This window comes from Schistocerca gregaria, chromosome 10 (genome assembly GCF_023897955.1).
Source record: "Schistocerca gregaria isolate iqSchGreg1 chromosome 10, iqSchGreg1.2, whole genome shotgun sequence".
Taxonomy (NCBI): Eukaryota; Metazoa; Arthropoda; class Insecta; order Orthoptera; family Acrididae; genus Schistocerca; species Schistocerca gregaria.
In genome coordinates, this window is record NC_064929.1 from 67708462 (window position 1) to 67728735 (window position 20274).

Here is a 20274-nt window from a genome sequence, read left to right on the forward strand (position 1 = left end):
TAGCAAGTTTAATGCCCAGTAGTGCAGTTCGCTGTGGAGGCGTGGCAGATAGCAGGTGGCCGTCATCTGGTGTAACCGTACTGCGCAGTAACAGGGGAAGTGACGGGACGGCAGCAGCTAGCAGCGAGCTCGTCCCACCCGCGTTCTCTCGCACTTTGCCGCGGCAGCAGCTGAGGAACAGCGAGGTCCATTTCCGGCGACTTGGCGCGGATGTCCTGGGGCGTCTATTTCTTAGCCGGGAGCTGCGGGGGCGGCGGGGGCGGCGGCGGCGTCGGCGGCCGCTAACCGCGAAGGGGTTGAGGGCGGGACGGCGGACCAAGTTTGCCGGCGAGTCGCCGCCCCGGGCTGCAGTCTCCAGACTCCAGACACGCACCGGAAATGGCGCCAGCGGCTCCAGCAGCGGCGGCTGGCGCCCTCCGGTCTGCACGAGGTGTCCGCCGGCCCGTGCTGGAGGCGGAGTCGCGGCGAGGTACTGGAGGCGGCGGCGAAGTGGCTGCCGGCGCACAGCAGCTCTCGCAGAGGAAGCGGCGCACACCCTCAACAACTCTCGAGACGTTTGCTCTGTGTTTCCGACCACGTATCTCATACTAACCACGCGCTACCTCCCTTGTTCCATTAGACTAGAGAGCTGCTGCGTTGAATGTATGAGTCGACATTCCCTCTCACTTTCGGAAAAATACGGATTTCGATTTAGAAAAGGTAAAGGCACGAGAGAGGCAATTCTGCCATTGCGGCTGACAATGGAAGCAAGAAAAATCAAGACACGTTCATAGGATTTGTCGACCTGGGTAAGGCCTTCGGCAATATAAAATGGTGCAAGATGTCCGAAATAGACATACACTACACTTACACTACACAGATGTGTAGTTCTAGGCGCTATAGTCTGGAACCGTGCGACCGCTACGATCGCACGTTCGAATCCTGCCTCGGGCTTGGATGTGGGTGATGTCCTTAGGTTAGTTAGGTTTAAGTAGTTCTAAGTTCTAGGGGACTAATGTTCTCAGAAATTAAGTCCCATAGTGCTCAGAGCTATTTGAACCATTTAGACTACACAGATACAAACACTGATATACAGGGTTTTACAAAAAGGTACGGCCAAACTTTCAGGAAATACTCCTCACACACAAATGAAGAAAATATGTTATGTGGACTTGTGTTCGGAAACGCTTACTTTCAATGTTAGAGATCATTTTATTACTTCTCCTCAAATCACATTAATAATGGAATGGAAACACACAGCAACGGAACGTACCAGCGTGAATTCAAACACTTTGTTACAGGAAATGTTCAAATTGTCCTCCGTTAGCGTGGATACATGCATCCACTCTCCATCGCATGGAATCCCTGATGCGCTGATGCAGCCCTGGAGAATGGCGTATTGTATCACAGCCGTCCACAATACGAGCAACAAGGGTCTCTACATTTGGTAATGGGGTTGCGTAGACAAGAGCTTTCAAATGCCCCCATAAATGAAAGTCAAGAGGGTTGAGGTCAGGAGAGCGTGGAGGCCACGGAATTGGTCCGCCTCTACCAAGCCATCGGTGACCGAATCTGTTGTTGAGAAGCGTGCGAACACTTCGACTGAAATGTGCAGGAGCTCCATCGTGCATGAACCACATGTTGTGTCGTACTTGTAAAGGCACATGTTCTAGCAGCACAGGTAGAGTATCCCGTATGAAATCACGATGACGTGCTCCATTGAGCGTGGGTGGAAGAACATACTGACGAAACCAAAATGAGCTCTAACATGGAAATTAAGCGTTTCCGGACACATGTCCACATAACATCTTGTCTTCATTTGTGTGTGAGGAATGTTTCCTGAAAGTTTGGCCGTACCTTTTTGTAACACCATGTGTACACAGCAATAACAGCAATAAGAGACGACGAACAAGGTGCACAATTATACGCACCGACAAACAGTATTTCAAAAACAACACATGAAGAGTACATGCGGACACGACATCACAGACAGCCTTTGTGCAGCGTAACAGAAATCTCCAGAGGATGGACAGCGATATCCACAGTGACAACGAAAATAGTGACAACGAAAATAGTGACAACGAAAATAGTGACAACGAAAATAGTGACAATGAGGAGGAAAAGGAGGAGGAAGCTGAGATGTGACAGTAAAAATCCATAAGTGCTGGCGATATAGCCAAGAAATCACCAAATGCCGTGCGTGGATGGGCACCTGAAGTAGTTAATACGTAGGAGTAGTAATAAATAGGATGAGCAATATTATTTCTCCACCAATAACCACTTGTGAGTGTGTGTGTGTGTGTGTGTGTGTGTGTGTGTGTGTGTGTGTGTGTGTGTGTGTGAGAGAGAGAGAGAGAGAGAGAGAGAGAGAGAGAGAGAGACTGGCGGTAAACGGCTTGAAGAAATCAGTCCGAAGTATTCACCGTCAGTCACACTCGGTGATGGTACTAACAAATCTCTCCTCTATCCTATCTTCTTTTTATATTCTTCTTAAAAACAACAACATTTTATTTATATTTCAACCCTAAATTGTTATTTTGAAAAGTATCATTCTTCGTAAATGTTGTAGATAAAACAAAAGAAAAGGAAACTCTAAAAAGATGAAAAACGAAATCTGTAAGATGTACGACCTGTTTTAAACATCAGGAAACAGGTCTATAATTTGGCAATAAATAAATAAAAATACTACCCACGCGCTACATTCCCTGTTCCACTACACCAGAGAGCTGGTGTGTAGAATGTATGAGTTTCACCATACCATCTGACTTTCGGAAAAATAACATCCACACAATTCCGAAGACTGCAAGAGATGATAAGTGCGAGCATTATCGAACAAATACCTTAACAGTTCATGCAGCAGAGTTCCTGACAAGATTAATAAACAGAAGAGTGGAAAAGAAAATTGAGGACGTGCTAGATGACTATCACTTTGCATTTAGAAAAGGTAGAGGCACGAGAGAGGCATTGCGGCTGATAATGGAAGCAAGACAAATCAAGACACGTTCATAGGATTTGTCGACCTGGATAAAGCATTCCGCAATATAAAATGGTGCAAAATGTCCAAAATTTTGGGAAAAGTAGCGGTAAGCTATAGGGAGAGACGGGTAATAAGCAATACGTACAAGACCCAAGAGGGAATATTATGAGCAGACGACCAAGAGCGAAGTGCTCGGATTATAAAGGGTTTAAGACAGGGATGCAGTCTTCCAACTCCCCCCCCCCCTCCCTCCACCCCACCCCCGAACCCCCTTCCCTTTCTGTTCAATATGTACATCGAATAAGCAATTATGGAAATAAAAGATTTCAAGTCCCATAGTGCTCAGAGCCATTTGAACCAATGCTTCATTTATCAGATATCCGTCCTGTTAGGATTTTAAATTACAGGTATCAAGGCGCAACTCATGTAACGTTATTTATTGCGTTACCAATTATTAAAGAGAATAAACGTATCTGTTGCTATAAAAACTAGTTTCACCAGCAGCCTGTCTACAGCACTAATAATGGGTTTACGAATAAAGTATCTAGATAGAGTGTTTTGGGTCAAATTATAAAGAGTATTTCTTCAATCACAAACTCTACAATGAGATTCTCGCATGCTACAAAATCCTCCCGCCCCCTAATTCGCCCTGTCATCCCACATGAACACGATCGTTTAGGCTTTTCTTTGCTTGTAACAGAATAAAAAGCGCAGCTGCATCCCGATGCTCTTCCATTGCATCCTCTTGCTTCGCATACAGAACTTCGATAGAAAAATCTGGCGGAGAGTGATCTCTCATTTCTCAGAGGCACACTCATCATGCTGATCGTAACGCTTGCGAGATTTACTCTCGGGCGCTTACCGAGACCACTCGCATAGTACTATCAGACAGCAACTACACTGAAGCGCCGAAGAAACTGGTATAGGCATGCATACTCAAATACAGAAATATATAAACAGCCAATGAAAGGCACTGCGGTCGGAAACGCCTATATAAGACAAGTTACAGGTGCATTTTTTTTAGATCGGTTACTGCTGCTACAATGGCTGGTTATCAACATTTAAATGAGTCTGAACGTGATGCTATTGTCGGCGCACGAGCAATGGGTCACAGCATCTCCGAGGCAGCGATGAACTGGGGATTTTTCCGTACGACCATTTCACTAGTGTTCAAATGGTTCACATGGCTCTAAGCACTATCACACTTAACACCTGAGGTCATCAGTCCGCTAGAACTTAGAACTACTTAAACCTAACTAACCTAAGGACATCACACACATCCATGCCCGAGGCAGGATTCGAATTTGCGACCGCAGCAGCCACGTGGTTCCGGACTGAATCGCCTAGAACCACTCGGCCACCGCGGCCGGCTTTTTCAGTAGTGTACCGTGAATATCAGGAATCCGGTGAAACACCAGCTCTCCGACGTCGTGTGGCAGGAAAAAAAATCCCGCAAGAACCGGATCAATGGTGACTGAACAGAATCGTTGAACGTGACGCAAGTGCAACTCTTCCGAAAATTGTTGCAGATTTCAATGCCAATCCATCAACAAATGTCAGTGTGCGAACCATTCAGCGAAACATCACCGATATGGGCTTTCGGAGCCGTAGATCCACTCGTGTACCCTTGATGACTGCACGGCACAAAGCATTAAGTCTCGCCTGGGTCCGTCAACACCGACATTGGACTGTTGATCGCTGGAGGGACGAGTCTCGTTTCAAATTGTATCGAGCGAACGGACGTGTACGGGTATGGAGACAGCCTCATGAATCCATGGACCCTGCATGTCAGCAGGACGTTCTTCAGGCTGTGGAGGCTCTTTAATGGTGTGGGGCGAGTGCAGTTGGGGTGATATGGGACCCCTGATACGTGTGGATACGTCTCTGACAGGTGACAGGTACGTAAGCTTCCTGTCTGATCACCTGCATCCATTCATACTTATATGGACATGGTGTCTGTTCTTTCGGTCATGTCCGAAAGAACAGACACCATTGATACCCGCAGTCGTACAGAACTAAATAATTATAGTAATACCTTCAGCTGCTGACGGGTGTCGATATATATCAACTTGGACAGGTGAAAATGTGTGCCACCACTGGGACTCGAACCCGGGATTTCCTGCTTACATGCAGACGCTCTGTCAATCTATCCCCGTTGATATACATCAACCACCGTCAGCAGCTGAAGGTATTAATATAATTCTAATTTCGTTCTAGACGTTTGCAGGTCATCAATGGTGTGTCTTCTTTCGGTGATGTCCGAAGGAACAGACATCATATCCATATAAGTATATAGTTCTGGCAATACCGGCCATAACCTCCTTCTTCTATGCTGATTCACACATATTTCCCGAACTCTTACGGGGCTTGGTAAGAATGTCTTCCACAAGTAATGAGTGTGTTGGGGTGGGACACTAGGAATGTAGTGTGTGGACATACAAGGTGAGAATGTGGGTCTCGTGGGAGGCGTGCAGGCGCACTATCTTTTGTGCCGTTGATGGATAGAGCGTCTGCTACGTAAGCAGGAGATCCCAGGTTCGAGTCCCGGTCGGGAAACACATTTTCAGCTGTCCCCATTAATATATATCAACGCCCGTCAGCAGCTGGAGGTATTAATATAATTCTAATTTCATGCATCCATTTATGTCCATTGTGCATTCCGGCGGATTCGGGCAATTCCAGCAGGACAATGCGACACCCCACAAGTGCAGAATTGCTACAGAGTGGCTCCAGAAACACTCTTTTGAGTATAAACACTTCCGCTGGCCACCGAACTCCCCAGACATGAACATTATTGAGCACATCTGAGACGTCTTGCAACGTGCTGTTCTCCTAAAGGTTCCCTGCAAGATTCATGATGGCAGTTCCCTACAGCACTTCTTCGGACATTTGTCGAGACCGTGCAACGTCGTGTTGCGGCACTTCTGCGTGTTCACGGTGGCCCTGCCCGATATTAGGCAGGTGTACCAGTTTCTTTGACTGTTGAGGCTATCAGCGAAAATTCACTCGCCGTGTAAATAAGATTGTTCAAGCTGTGTAGGGTCTGTGATGGTGTGGGGCGTGTGCAGTTGGAGTGATATGCGACCCCAGATACTTCTAGATACGACTCTGACGAGTGACAGGTAGCTGCGCGCGGTAGCCGCACGGCCTGGGGCGTCCTGTCACGGTCTGCGCGTCTCCTCCTGTCGGAGGTTCGAATCCTCCCTCGGGCATGGGTGTGTGTGTGTCTCGTCCTTGACGTAATTTGGTTTAAGTTAGTGTGGAAGCTTCGGGACCTCAGCAGTTTGGTCCCATAAGACCTGAGCACAACTTCCCAATTCCAAGGTGACAGGTATGTAAGGATCTGCATGCCAGTTGTGCATGGACTGGGGCAATTCCAGTAGGACAATGCGACACGCCACACAGAATTACTACAGAGTGGCTCCAGGAAAACTCTTCTCAGTTTAGACACTTCGGTGACCTGTCGAACTCCCCAGACATGAACAGTATTGAGCATATCCGGGAAGTCTCGCAACGTGCCGTTCAGAAGAGCTCTCCACGCCCTCGTTCTCATACAGATTCCCTGCAGGATTTTTGGTCTCGGTTCCCTCGAGCACTACTTTAGACGTTAGTCGAGACCGTGCAACGTCGTGTTGCGGCACTTCTGCGTGCTGACGGTGGCCCTACACGATACTGGGCAGGTGTACCAGGCTCTCCAGGCTATTAGCGAAAATTCGCCCGCAGTGTAAACATTACTCCGAGTACCATCTGAGAGTACCGAAGTGCCTGATAGGCAGAAACACTTACGTGCATCTCAGCGCTTTGAGTTACCCTCGCTCCGACCACATCGAGGCCTGCGGACGGCGCAGCAGCTCTGCTCGAGTTATCTGAGTGGCTACGCAGCCAGCTACTTGCGATGCGTCTGAGTTTTATCACCGCGCGAACTGGGCCACTGCGCCTCCATCTGGGGAGGCTCTCCTGGGGACGGCCGGAGAGACAGAGAGAGATGAACTCTCGGCGGCCGGGCCAGACGGGATGTTTTTCTCCGGCCCGCGTCTTCCTCTCCCGCCCCCCCCCTCCCCCCCCCACCCCCACCCACTGTGCTCCCGGGCGTTGACAAGTGAACGCTGCCCGTCCAGCTGCGTCTCTCTAATATCTGGCGACTATTAGCCGCGGCGCCTCGCGCTTATGGACGTAATTTGTTAGCGCGCCGCCCGCACCAGCTACTGGGCATGATTAACGTGTCGTCAACACGATAGCCGCAGCGAAATGATAATAATAATAGCGGCGAGCGAGGCGCGCGCCGGACGGCGCCCGGAAAAATACGGCGGCGGCGGTGGAGGCGCCGGCGGCGGCACATGCCGTGTTTTCATTCCTCTGGCAGGGCCGGATTTAGCGCTCACGTGTGGTCTGACAGCTCGGCCCTCCTGGCCACACTAGCCTCTGCCCTCCTGTCGTTTCCACCCTAAAGTCTTCCACCTTACGCGCGGTCACATATGGGATATGCTCAATACTGTTCATTTCTGGGGAGTTCGACAGGTCACCGAAGTGTCTAAACTGAGAAGAGTTTTCCTGGAGTCACTCTGTAGTAATTCTGTGTGGGGTGTCGCATTGTCCTACTGGAATTGCCCCAGTCTCGAAGTACCTGTTGAGCAGCGCATAAAAATTTTCTTAATTTTAAGTTATTTCGCCTCTGGTTCTCCAGATATCTAGCCAAGTACACTGCAGTTTAAGGGGAGAAGAAGTCTTCAACCTGTAAGGTGTCCGTAGGCCCTTACTATAACTTTGCACTCGGCACAGGTCGATAGGGCGGACAATCGATTGTGACGTGTTGCGAGATCGAGTGTCGAGATGCGCCAGAGTGGTTGTCGGGAATGGTGTGTGTGTGAAGGCCATTGTTGAAATACAGGTTCTTTAACGGAGAAGGGTGTCGCCATCGCCGTGGTTAGACCCCTAACTAATAGATTAATAAATGGCTCTGAGCACTATGGGACTTAACATCTATGGTCATCAGTCCCCTATAACTTAGAACTACTTAAACCTAACTAACCTTAGGACATCACACAACACCCAGCCATCACGAGGCAGAGAAAATCCCTGACCGCGCCGGGAATCGAACCCGGGAACCCGGGCGTGGGAAGCGAGAACGCTACCGCACGACCCCGAGATGCGGGCAATAGATTAATACTGGGAAAGTGAAGAAGTACCATTATGAAAGTAATCAGCGACGTTACCAGTGCCGATATGGAGTTTCGCGTCTACCGCGCCAGCCTAACCTTGGTTTGCAGTGTTGGATGCAGTGATGGATCAGCGTGTGACGATAATGGAAAATGAAGAAAGCCTGTGCTGAGATTATCCGTAATTAGATATGTTACACTGACTTAACCGACAGGAAGAAGGTGCTGTGATACCCAAATGATTAGCTATTCAGAGCATTCACACAAGACAGGCGCCGGTGGTGACACCTACAACGTGCAGACAGGAGGAAAGTTTCCAACCGATTTCTCATACACAGAGAGCAGTTGACCGGCGTTGCCTGGTGAAACGTTGTTGTGATGCCTCGTGTAAGGAGGATAAATGCGTGCCATCACGTTTCCGACTTTGATAAAGGTCGCATTGTAGCCTGTCGCGATTGCGGTTTATTGTATCGAGCCATTGCTGATCGCGTTGGTCGAGATCCAATGACTGTTAGCAGAATATGTAATCGGTGGGTTCAGGAGGGTAATACGGAACGCCGTGCTGCATCCCAATGTCCCCGTATCACTAGCAGTCGAGATGACAGGCATCTTCGTAACGGATCGTGCAGCCACGTGTCGATCCCTGAGTCAACAGATGGGGACGTTTGCAAGACAACAACCATCTGCACGAACAGTTCGATGACGTTTGCAGCAGCATGGGCTATCAGCTCGGGGACCGTGGCTGCAGTTACCCTTAACGCTGCATCACGGACAGGAACGCCTGAGATACTGTACTGAACGACGAACCTGGGTGCACTAATGCAAACGTCATTTTTTCGGATGAATCCAGGTTCTGTCAACAGCATCATGATGGTCGCATCCGTGTTTGGCAACATCGCGGTGAACGCACATTGGAAGCGTGTATTCGTCATCGCCATACTAGCGTATCACACGGCGTGATGGTATGGGGTGCCATTGGTTACACGTCTCGGTCACGTCTTGTTCCCATTGACGGCACTTTGGACTGTGGACGTTACATTTCAGATGTTTTACGACCCGTGGCTCAACCCTTCATTCGATCCCTGTGAATAGCTATATTTCCGCACGAAAATGCACGACCGCATGTTTCAGATCTTGTACGGACCTTTCTGGATACAGAAAATGTTCGACTGCTAACCTGGCCAGCACATTCTCCAGAATTCTCACCAATTGAAAACGTCTGGTCAGTGTCGGCCGAGCAACTGTCTCGTCACAATACGCCAGTCACTACTCTTGATGAACTGTGGTATCGTGTTGAAGCTGCATGGGCAACTGTACCAGTACACGCCATCCAAGCTCTGTTTGACACAATGCCCAGGCGTTATTACGGCCAGAGGTGGTTGTTCTGGGTACTGATTTCTGAGGATCTATGAACCCAAATTGGGTAAAATGTAATCACATGTCAGTTCTATTATGGTATATTTGTCCAATGAATACCCGTTTATATTCTGCATTTCTTCTTGGTGTAGCAGTTTTAATGGCGAGTAGTGCAGAATACTTGCACTTCCGTGCTTTCCAGTAAAACAGTTCAGATAAATACTGGGATGGTTGATTTGAAAACTGCGCAGCCGATTTCTGGCCGAGCCCTGCGCTGATGAGCTCGTCGTGTATGGGACGCCAGACCTGACCTTCCGCGCTTCCCGCGCGCGTGGTCCTGGGTTCGGTTCCCGGCGGGGTCAGGTATTTTCACCTGCCTCGAGATGACTGGGTGTTTGTGTTGTCCTCATCATTTCATCATCATTCATGAAAGTGGCGAGATTGGACTGAGCAAAGGTTGGGAATTTGTACGGTCGCTGACAAACACGCAGTTCATCGCCCCCACAAACCAAACATCATCATCTGACTTTCCTCACAACGAGTGACAGGCAGAGTTGTGGAGCTGGTGGCGGCAACTGGGAGAGGCCACAGCAGACTAGCCCGCTGTGCAGCGCGAGACAGCCGGCGTCGAGACGGAGGAACGGATGGCACGGCGAGGGAAATTTGCGGCAGGGTCAGGAGAGGAGGGAGGGAGGGGGGGGAGGTCTAAAACACTGCGGGGGGAGAGGAGGGGGGGGCTAAAGGACATCCCCAAGTTTATCCGCGCTCCGGCAGCTCGCAGCAGCGCCTTGCGGTCGCCGCTATCTGGAGACGCCGGGACACAGTGAAATACAGCCCCGCCACCTTCGGAGGAGCTCGATGGCTGGCCGGAGTCGCGCCGCCGCTCCAGTGAAATACGTCAGCACCGGCGGCTGCGACAGCTGCGGGCCAGCCCTGCTGGACCCAACGGCGAATGCTGGACCACACTCAGAGAGAGGCGTCACCTGCTACAAACTAGGTGGTGACCACCTGTCAAAAGGCTGAATAGCCACCTTTTGTACCGCTGACCAGGAGGAAGAGGATAGTGAGGTGCTCGAAGGTACCGATAGGGGTGTGAAGCCATGGAGACTACAGTATCGTGGCCAGCTGGACTCGGTTCCTCAGCTGAGAATTCACAGCGCAAGGAGCCTGATGGATGTCCTCCCACAGATTATGGATAGGATTTGAATCCGGGGAGTTTGGTGCCCAGGCGAGCACAGGTAACTCATACCGGTGCTCTTCGAACCACGCTCGTGCACTGTGAGCTGTGTAATGCGTTGCATTGTCTTACTGGTAAACGCCATTGCGCCGAGGAAAAATAAAACGCTTTCAGGGATGGTCAGGGTCGCCAAGGAAAGATGCATACTTATGTTCTACACCTACATCATCTACATTTATGTTCCGCAAGCCACCCAACAGTGTGTGGCGGAGGGCACTTTACGTGCCACTGTCATTACCTCACTTCCCTGTTCCAGTCGCGTATGGATCGCGGGAAGAACGACTGCCGGAAAGCCTCCGTGCGCGCTCGAATCTCTCTAATTTTACATTCGTGATCTCCTCGGGAGGTATAAGTAGGGGGAAGCAATATATTCGATACCTCATCCAGATACGCAACCCTCTCGAAACCTGGACAGCAGGCTACACCACGATGCAGAGCGCCTCTCTTGCAGAGTCTGCCACTCGAGTTTTCTAAACATCTTCGTAACGGTATCACGCTTACCAAACAACCCTGTGACGAAACGCGCCGCTCTTCTTTGGATCTTCTCTATCTCCTCTGTCAACCCGACATGGTACGGATCCCACACTGACGAGCAATACTCAACCATAGGTCGAACGAGTGTTTTGTAAGCCACCTTCTGTGTTGATGAACTACATTTTCTAAAGACTCTCCCAGTGAATCAAACTGGCACACGTCTTGCCAACAATTAATTTTATATGATCATTCCACTTCAAATCGTTCTCTACGCATACTCCCCGATATTTTACAGAAGTAACTGCTACCAGTGTTTGTTCCGCTATCATATAATCATACAATAAAGGATTGCTCTTTCTATGTATGTTAAGGGTCAGTTGTCACTCCCTGCACCAAGTGCCTACCCGCTGCAGATCTTCCTGCATTTTGCTGCAATTTTCTAATGCTACAACTTCTCTGTATATTACAGCATCATTCGCGAAAAGCCACATGGAACTTCCGACACTATCTACTAGGTCATATATATATATATATATATTGTGAAAAGCAATGGTCCCATAATGCTACCCTGTGGCACGCCAGAGGTTACTTCAACGTCTGTAGACGTCTCTCCATTGATAACAACATGCTGTGTTCTGTTTGCTAATAACTCTTCAATCCATCCACGCACCTGGTCTGATATTCAGTAGGCTCTTACTTCGTTTATCAGGCGACAGTGCGGAACTCTATCGAACGCCTTCCGGAAGTCAAGGAAAATGGCGTTTACCTGGGAGCCTGTATCTAATATTTTCTGCGTCTCATGAACAAATAAAGCGAGTTGGGTCTCACACGATCGCTGTTTTCGGAATCCATGTTTATTCGTACAGTGCAGATTCTGGGTTTCCAGAAATTACATGACACGCGAGCAAAAAACATTTTCTAAAATTCTACAACAGATCAATGTCAGAGATATAGGTCTATAGTTCTGCGCATTGCTCGACGACCCTTGATCCACTGTGCGTTACAGACCGGCGATATCACACAGGGAATGCCATGGAAACATTCGCCGGACCATAACGCTCCTTCCATCGGCCTTGACCCTCGAAAATGGCCATACACTCCAACGGCCATGTTTACAACGGAGCATAAAACATTGTTGACTTCGAAAGGTCACCTGTCGCCAGTCTGTGGACAGCCATTTCCGGTATTGGTGTGCCAGTTCCAACCTTCGCGGCCGATGAAACGCAGTCAGCATGGGTGCACGAACCAGACAGACGCCTGCTGCTGAGGTCCATACGAAGAAACTTTCGCTGAAGGGTCGTTGAGGAGACACTGCTGGTAGCCGCTTGGTTCATCTAGGCGGCCAGCTGCTCAAAATTTGTACTTGTACATCTATTCGCCCGTTCACATCTCCACACTTGTCGTTCGCCCCTGTCATCTACGGTCGGCAGTGCAACACAGTTGGAGGGAGACATTTTGCCATTCATTGTGTACTTCAACCACGGAGGTGCGAGAACTGTTCACAATCTCAGCCTTTTCGGCAACGCTTCCACCTTTGGCTCGAAAGCCAGTGATCGTACCCTTTTGGACGTCACATAAATCTCTCGATTTCCGCATTACGACAACTACACAGTTTCCCGCCCCCCCCCCCCCCCCCCCCCCCCCTACCACGACACGCTTTATATACTCTCCACTGCTAGTTCTGCCGGCTGGTCCCGGCGGAGGTTCGAGTCCTCCCTCGGGCATGGGTGTGTGTGTTTCTCCTTAGGGTAATGTAGGTCAAGTAGTGTGTATGCTTAAGGACTGATGACCTTAGCAGTTAACTCCCATAAGATTTCACACACATTTGAACTTTTTTTTTTTTTGTTGCGAGTTCTGTCGTCTTCCGTATCCGTGTGGTTACTGCACGCTGAATTCGGACATACGCGGTACTCACATTACTGTGAATGCACAGTGGAGTTGAAATGGGGAGTAGAACAGACACACATCTGCAACTCTAAGGACTTCCTGTAGTATCGCAGGCTACTACGTATCACGGAATCTGCTGTACCTGCCAGCTTTGATGTGGTCTCCCTGTTTATCGAAGTACCTCTTAAAGGCTCGTTGGAAATGATGACGGAGGAGAATGAGATTTTTCACTCTGCAGCGGAGTGTGCGCTGGTATGAAACTTCCTGGCAGATTAAAAACTGTGTGCAGGTCCGAGACTCGAACTCGGGACCTTTGCCTTTCGCGGGCAAGTGCTCTACCATCTGAGCTATCCAAGCACGACTCACGCTCCGTCCTCACAGCTTCAATTCTGCCAGTACCTCGTCTCCTACCTTCCAAACTTTACAGAATCTCTGCTGCCACGAAGTTTCAATGACGGAGGAATTTTACGATGCTCCGCTGCACTTGTTCAGGCCAGGGACGGGAAAAACCGACCGGTTAAAACCGATACCCGTGTTTTAGTTCGGAATAACCGGTATTTTTCGATACTTGTTTGCTGTCGGTTATAACAGGTGTTTTTATTTTTTACTAATAACCGGATACAAAAATCAATTTGGAATAGCAGACGTAATTTTTTTTTAAACCAGTGATGTTTATTCGTACAACTTTCACGCTTTCCAAACATTAGGCTGTCACAGAAAATGGTAAAAGCGATCAGTGCTTTTTAAACCAGTGATGTCTATTCGTACAACTTCCACTCTTTCCAAACATAGGGTTGTCACAGAAAATGGTAAAAGCGATCGGTGCTAGTTCAATAACAAAGTCGACAGTTAGAAATGCACAACAAATGCTGTGGTACAGGCTTGGTGAGCCAATAACATATCTGATCGCATGTGGCGTGGCCCATTAGATGGTACATGTGTTGGTGCGGTGAGCAAGATATCAAAAATGGCTCTGAGCACTATGGGACTTAACACCTGAGGTCATCAGTCCCCTAGAACTTAGACCTACTTCAAACTAACTAACCTAAGGACATCACACACATCCGTGCCCGAGGTAGGATTCGAACCTACGGCCGTAGCAACAGCGCGGTCCCGTACTGAAGCGCCTGGAACCGCTCGGCCACAGCAGCCGGCTCGCATGGCACAGCAAGTTTCGTAAGAAACCGATTTCACATGGGATACGTGCCGCACAACCAATGGAAGTCACAATGAACCTCTTATAGAACTAAGGTAAAGAAAGTTAAGTAAATGAATTAACATGTGTTTTCAAAGTTGTAACGTCCTTTTTATATACCCCATATTGCGCGACCCTTCTTGGAAACGAACGCTATCGGAATTTTCGTCAATTAAATTATCCGTAATGCACAATGGCTCTCTACAAACGTCTGCCAGTGTGGTTTGTTGATGGTTTCCATGGCACTCTAACTTCCTGCTAAACGAACCCGTAACGAAACGCGCAACTCTTCTTTGTATATTCTCTGTCTCCCTATTAAATATGAATAAGCTCACCAAACTGACGAGTAACGCTCTGTAGCAGGTCGAACAACTGTTGTGAAAGGAACTGCTTTCGTGAATTAATCACATTACATCACGATTATTCGAATCAATGTCAGCCTGGAGTCCGCTTTTTCTACAGTTATTTGTATCTACTCTTTTCCCCCCTGCTGTTCAGTCTATATATCGAAGTAGCAATGACGGAAACAATAGAAAGTTTCAAGAAATGGATTAAAATTTAGGGTGAACGGATGTCAATGACAAGATCGTCACTGAAAGTTAAGAAGAATTACAGGGTGGACTGAACAGAATGAACTGTTTAATCAGTAAAGGACACGGACTGAGACTAAGCCGAAGAAAGACGACAGGAATGAGAAGTGTCAGAAATGAGATTAGCGAGAAACTTAGCGTCATCAAAACTGGTGACAACAAAGTACACGAAGTAATAAATTTCTCCTGAATAGTGACTCTTATTTACGTCTTAATTAAGATCAGTTACGTTATTTTTACGAACTACATTTTTACTTACGTATATTTTGAGTTAACAGTTCAAAAATGGTTCAAATGGTTCTGAGCACTATGGGACTTAACTTCTGAGGTCATCAGCTCCCTAGAACTTAGAACTACTTAAACCTAACTATCCTAAGGACATCACACACACCCACGCCCGAGGGAGGATTCGAACCTCCGACCGTAGCGGTCGCGCAGTTCCAGACTGTAGCGCCTAGAACCGCTCTGCCACACCGGCCGGCTGAGTTATCAGTCATACGGCATCCAGAGGCCACTGTGACTGACTGTTATAAAATAATATTATTACAATCACAAAGTTTTATAATACGCAATCTTTGTGATGATCATTTGACAGCTGTTTAAGAGCTGGGACCCTTAATGCTGTACGTTTAGAGATTAATCTTTTGCTATCAATGACGGTGTGTTTGTTGTATAGACATTATGTTATTAAAAATTTGTGTGTATGCGTTATCTGTGATTTCAAAATTCGATCAAGAAAAGCCTAAATCTCAGAACTTTCGAACCCAGTAATCTACAAAATTTATTGTAAAAATTGCACGAAATTCTACATCGGACAAACTGGAAGAAACATTAGATTCAAGGGACATACGAGAGCATGTCAAAGCGATCAGCCATCTTTCTACCTACATGCAAAAAGTGAAAAATCACAAAATGGAAAACACTGAAAACACCGTGTGAATATAACGCAAAATATCTGAAGAACATACTATGAGTACTTTGGAAGAATTGGAGATACACACACATACGAGAACTTTCCAGAACGACTAACACAGTGAGCAAATTGACCTGAAACACGTGCCCTACTTAAATAATTTTATTGAAGTTTTCGACCACGGCAAAGGGTGAGCCTATGTGATTACAGAAAATACCTGCAAAAAAACTTTTAACGAAATAATATCTATGCAACGAATATGCCATTCGCAACTCTCGAAAATGAAAAATGTGTGTACAAACAGCATCTAAGGATCCCAACCGTCCAATAATTATCACGAAAAATTTCATATTATAAAAGTTACATGTTTGTAGTAACAATATTTCGTAATAGGCAGGTCACAGTTGGCCAAATGATCGACAACTACACCTAGAAGAAAGTAAAAATTTAATGTACAAAAATAACTTTATTGATCATAAGTAGGACGTAAATAAGGTTCATTATTCACGAAACCCCCAGGGGGACTTGAAAGTTGCATTGTAATTAATAATGGTCAAGCTTGCACAGGAATCCCTAAACACAAGCAAATAACTGCATCTACTGGAACTGATTTCTTATAAATTGCGATAGGAAAAAATCGTTTTATTTTATGGCCAAATTTGGTGTTACAACGTACCACCTTTTCTGTTATTTTTCTAGTTTCTTTGATACCTATCCCAAATTACTTGTTATGTTTTTACTAATTTCAAATATGTGTGAAATCTTATGGGACTTAACTGCAAAGGGCATCAGTCCCTAAGCTTACACACTACTTAACCTAAATTATCCTAAGGACAAACACACACACCCATGCCCGAGGGAGGACTCGAACCTCCCCCGGGATCAGTCGGAAACGTTTTCTCTAATTTGGTATTAATCTTTTTGGAAAATTGTGTGTTATTCTTTGCCACATTCTGTGTCTTCTTTTGTCAAGTTGGGCGACATTGTTGCCGAAGTCGACATTAATTTTCGAAAATTTGGAGTCCGTTTTGACAAACACGGTAACGTTTTTGGAAAATTCGTTAAAATTATCTGGCAGGTTCAATCTTACTCTTTGCCAAATTCAGTGCTGTTTTCCCCCACATTCCGTGTAGTGTTTTCCCAACTTCCGTGATATTTTTCCCTAAATTTGGTGTCATTTTTTCCAGATTCTGTGTTTTTGAGTCATTCGGTGTTACCTTCCTCCCATATTTTTCCTTATTTTTGCCATATTTAGTGTATTTTGCCAACTTCTGTGTCCCGTTTTTGCTAAATTTCAGTTCCTTTTTTGGCTAAATTCGATGTTTCCTTCACAATTTCAGTGCTATTGTAGTCGTCGCAGCAAACTCTGTTGCGCAGGAAATAAAATGTAAGTTTAAGATTACACACGAACCTAAGCTTTGAGATTAAAAGTTAAAGTGCAATTTTAACATTCCATAGCGATCAGTTACGAACATGAGTAAACTGCCGATCTCAGATTTCAAAAATGGTTCAAATGACTCTAAGCACTATAGCACTTAACATCTGAGGTTATCAGTCCCCTAAACTTCGAAGTACTTAAACTAAACTAATCTAAAGACATCGCAGACATCCATGCCCGAGGCAGGATTCGAAGCTGCGACCGTAGCAGCAGCGCGTTTGCGGACTGAATCGTCTAGAACCGCTCGACCACAATGGCCGGCTTCTCAGACTTAAACCTTTTTATAGTAGTACGACAAAATTACAAATTTCGCGATATCTCGAAAAAATGGCCGATTTCGCGTTATTTCGATAAAAACTGCTCATTTCTCGTTATTTTTCACTTTATCGTTGACACGGACTTTTCCTGTACATACTAATAAAGTATCGATTGTCTTCCTGATGTCACCGGCCGCGCTCCTGCTGCTGCTGCTACGGTCTGTAAGAAGAAACGTCTGAGGAAATGTTGCACAGATACTCAGTTAGAGCATGATAATATTCCACGCAACTGCTACTTTCGGAGGTTCGAATCCTGCCTCGGGCATGCATGTGTGTGATGTCTTTAGGTTAGTTATGTTTAAGTAGTTCTAAGTTCTAAGGGACTGATGACCTCACATTGTAAGTCCCATAGTGCTTAGAGCCACTTGAATCATCTTCCTGATGTGAAACTTCCTGACAGATTACAACTGTGTGCCGGACCGAGACTCGAACTCGGGACTTTTTCAATTCGCGTGCAAGATCTCTACCAACTGAGCTACCCAAGCACGACCCAGCGAACACTCCGCTGCAGAGTGAAAATCTCATTCTGGAAACATCTTCCCGATGTCAAAGAGCACTGCTGTAGCTCGTGGTCTAGTGGCTAGCGCAGCTGCCTCTGGATCACGGGGGCCCGGGTTCGATTTCCGGCCGGATTGGCATCTTCTCTGCCCGGAGAGTGGGTGTTTGTGTTGTACTCAACATTTCACCATCATTCGTGACAGTGGCCTGGTCGGATTGTGTAAAAATTGAGACTTGGTACGGGCGCTGATGACCGCTCAGTTGAGTGCACCACAAACCAAACATCACCACCACCATCAAAGAGCACGGTGACTATCTGGGATACTCCCTCTACGGCGCTCTATATCTCGTGAACGAACAGGGAGAATTAAGCTAATTTTTTGTCGGGTGGTCGGTACTGTGTTAATACCCAGCAGGCAAACTACACAGCTCCGGATGGACGGCACGCAATGCGCCGTCAGGTCTGCTTCTCTCCCGCAGCAGTCTCCATCCTGAGGACAGTAATTTTTAGTGCGGCGCGCGCCCTCCCGCCGCCTCCGAGACGCCACAAGACTGATGGACCGCCTGCCCCCGACGGACACTGGCTGCCAGCCACTAATAGCCCACCCCCGCCATCCCCGGTCCGCCCCCGCAACGCCGCCACACTCGTCGCGCCGCCTCCGGCTGTAATTGCTAGCGACAGCGATTCCGGGGCTCTGGCGGTGACCGATGGACGTCCGTGTCGGCATATCAGACTCTGTTCTCTCCTATCCTCTCGGCTACTGAAGACCCTTATAGGAAGCGGCAAGCGAACCGAATGAAAGACTTGCTCAGAACAGGAGAAGAAGTGTGCTGGGAAAACATCAGGGTGAGAGTTGGGGCGTAACAGTCCTGCAGACAACTAGGAACTCGTCGCTAATTAGGGTCGGGTGTTCCAAAGTGACCCTTACAACTTTGAGCACCCTACTTCTGAAACGGGGATAGGTATAAAGGTGCGGTTTGCACTACAGTGTCCGCACACACAAACCAAAGATTTCTTTTAATTTTTATTTACTTTCTTTTCACTTTAGTTAATGACGAATATGGTGACCCACCGGCTTATGGCACACAATGAGGAATGGCGGGTCGAGACCAAATATACACTAATGCATATTAAAATTGCTACACCAAGAAGAAATGCAGACGATCAACGGGTACACACTGGACAAATATACACTCCTGGAAACTGAAATAAGAACACAGTGAATTCATTGTCCCAGGAAGGGGAAACTTTATTGACACATTCCTGGGGTCAGATACATCACATGATCACACTGACAGAACCACAGGCACATAGACACAGGCAACAGAACATGCACAATGTCGGCACTAGTACAGTGTATATCCACCTTTCGCAGCAATGCAGGCTGCTACTCTCCCATGGAGACGATCGTAGAGATGCTGCATGTAGTCCTGTGGAACGGCTTGCCATGCCATTTCCACCTGGCGCCTCAGTTGGACCAGCGTTCGTGCTGGACGTGCAGACCGCGTGAGACGACGCTTCATCCAGTCCCAAACATGCTCAATGGGGGACAGATCCGGAGATCTTGCTGGCCAGGGTAGTTGACTTACACCTTCTAGAGCACGTTGCGTGGCACGGGATACATGCGGACGTGCATTGTCCTGTTGGAACAGCAAGTTCCCTTGCCGGTCTAGGAATGGTAGAACGATGGGTTCGATGACGGTTTGGATGTACCGTGTACTATTCAGTGTCCCCTCGACGATCACCAGAGGTGTACGGCCAGTGTAGGAGATCGCTCCCCACACCATGATGCCGGGTGTTGGCCCTGTGTGCCTCGGTCGTATGCAGTCTTGATTGTGGCGCTCACCTGCACGGCGCCAAACACGCATACGACTCTCATCGCTGAAGACGACATGTCTCCATTCGTCCCTCCATTCACGCCTGTCACGACACCACTGGAGGCGGGCTGCACGATGTTGGGGCGTGAGCGGAAGACGGCCTAACGGTGTGCGGGACCGTAGCCCAGCTTCATGGAGACGGTTGCGAATGGTCCTCGCCGATACCCCAGGAGCAACAGTGTCCCTAATTTGCTGGGAAGTGGCGGTGCGGTCCCCTACGGCACTGCGTAGGATCCTACGCTCTTGGCGTGCATCCGTGCGTCGCTGCGGTCCGGTCCCAGGTCGACGGGCACGTGCATCTTCCGCCGACCACTGGCGACAACATCGACGTACTGTGGAGACCTCACGCCCCACGTGTTGAGCAATTCGGCAGTATGCC

General features: G+C 47.8%; 1 protein-coding gene across 1 annotated transcript in view; it reads right to left on the minus strand.

Annotated features, from left to right (window-relative positions):
• Window positions 1-231: 231 nt before the first annotated feature.
• LOC126293587 (uncharacterized) overlaps window positions 232-20274 on the minus strand; it is a 44226-nt gene continuing 24183 nt past the window's right edge. The window contains exon 5 of the mRNA XM_049986861.1: window positions 232-512. Within this exon, the coding sequence (XP_049842818.1) occupies window positions 232-512 (281 nt within the window). The remainder of the gene's footprint in view (window positions 513-20274) is intronic.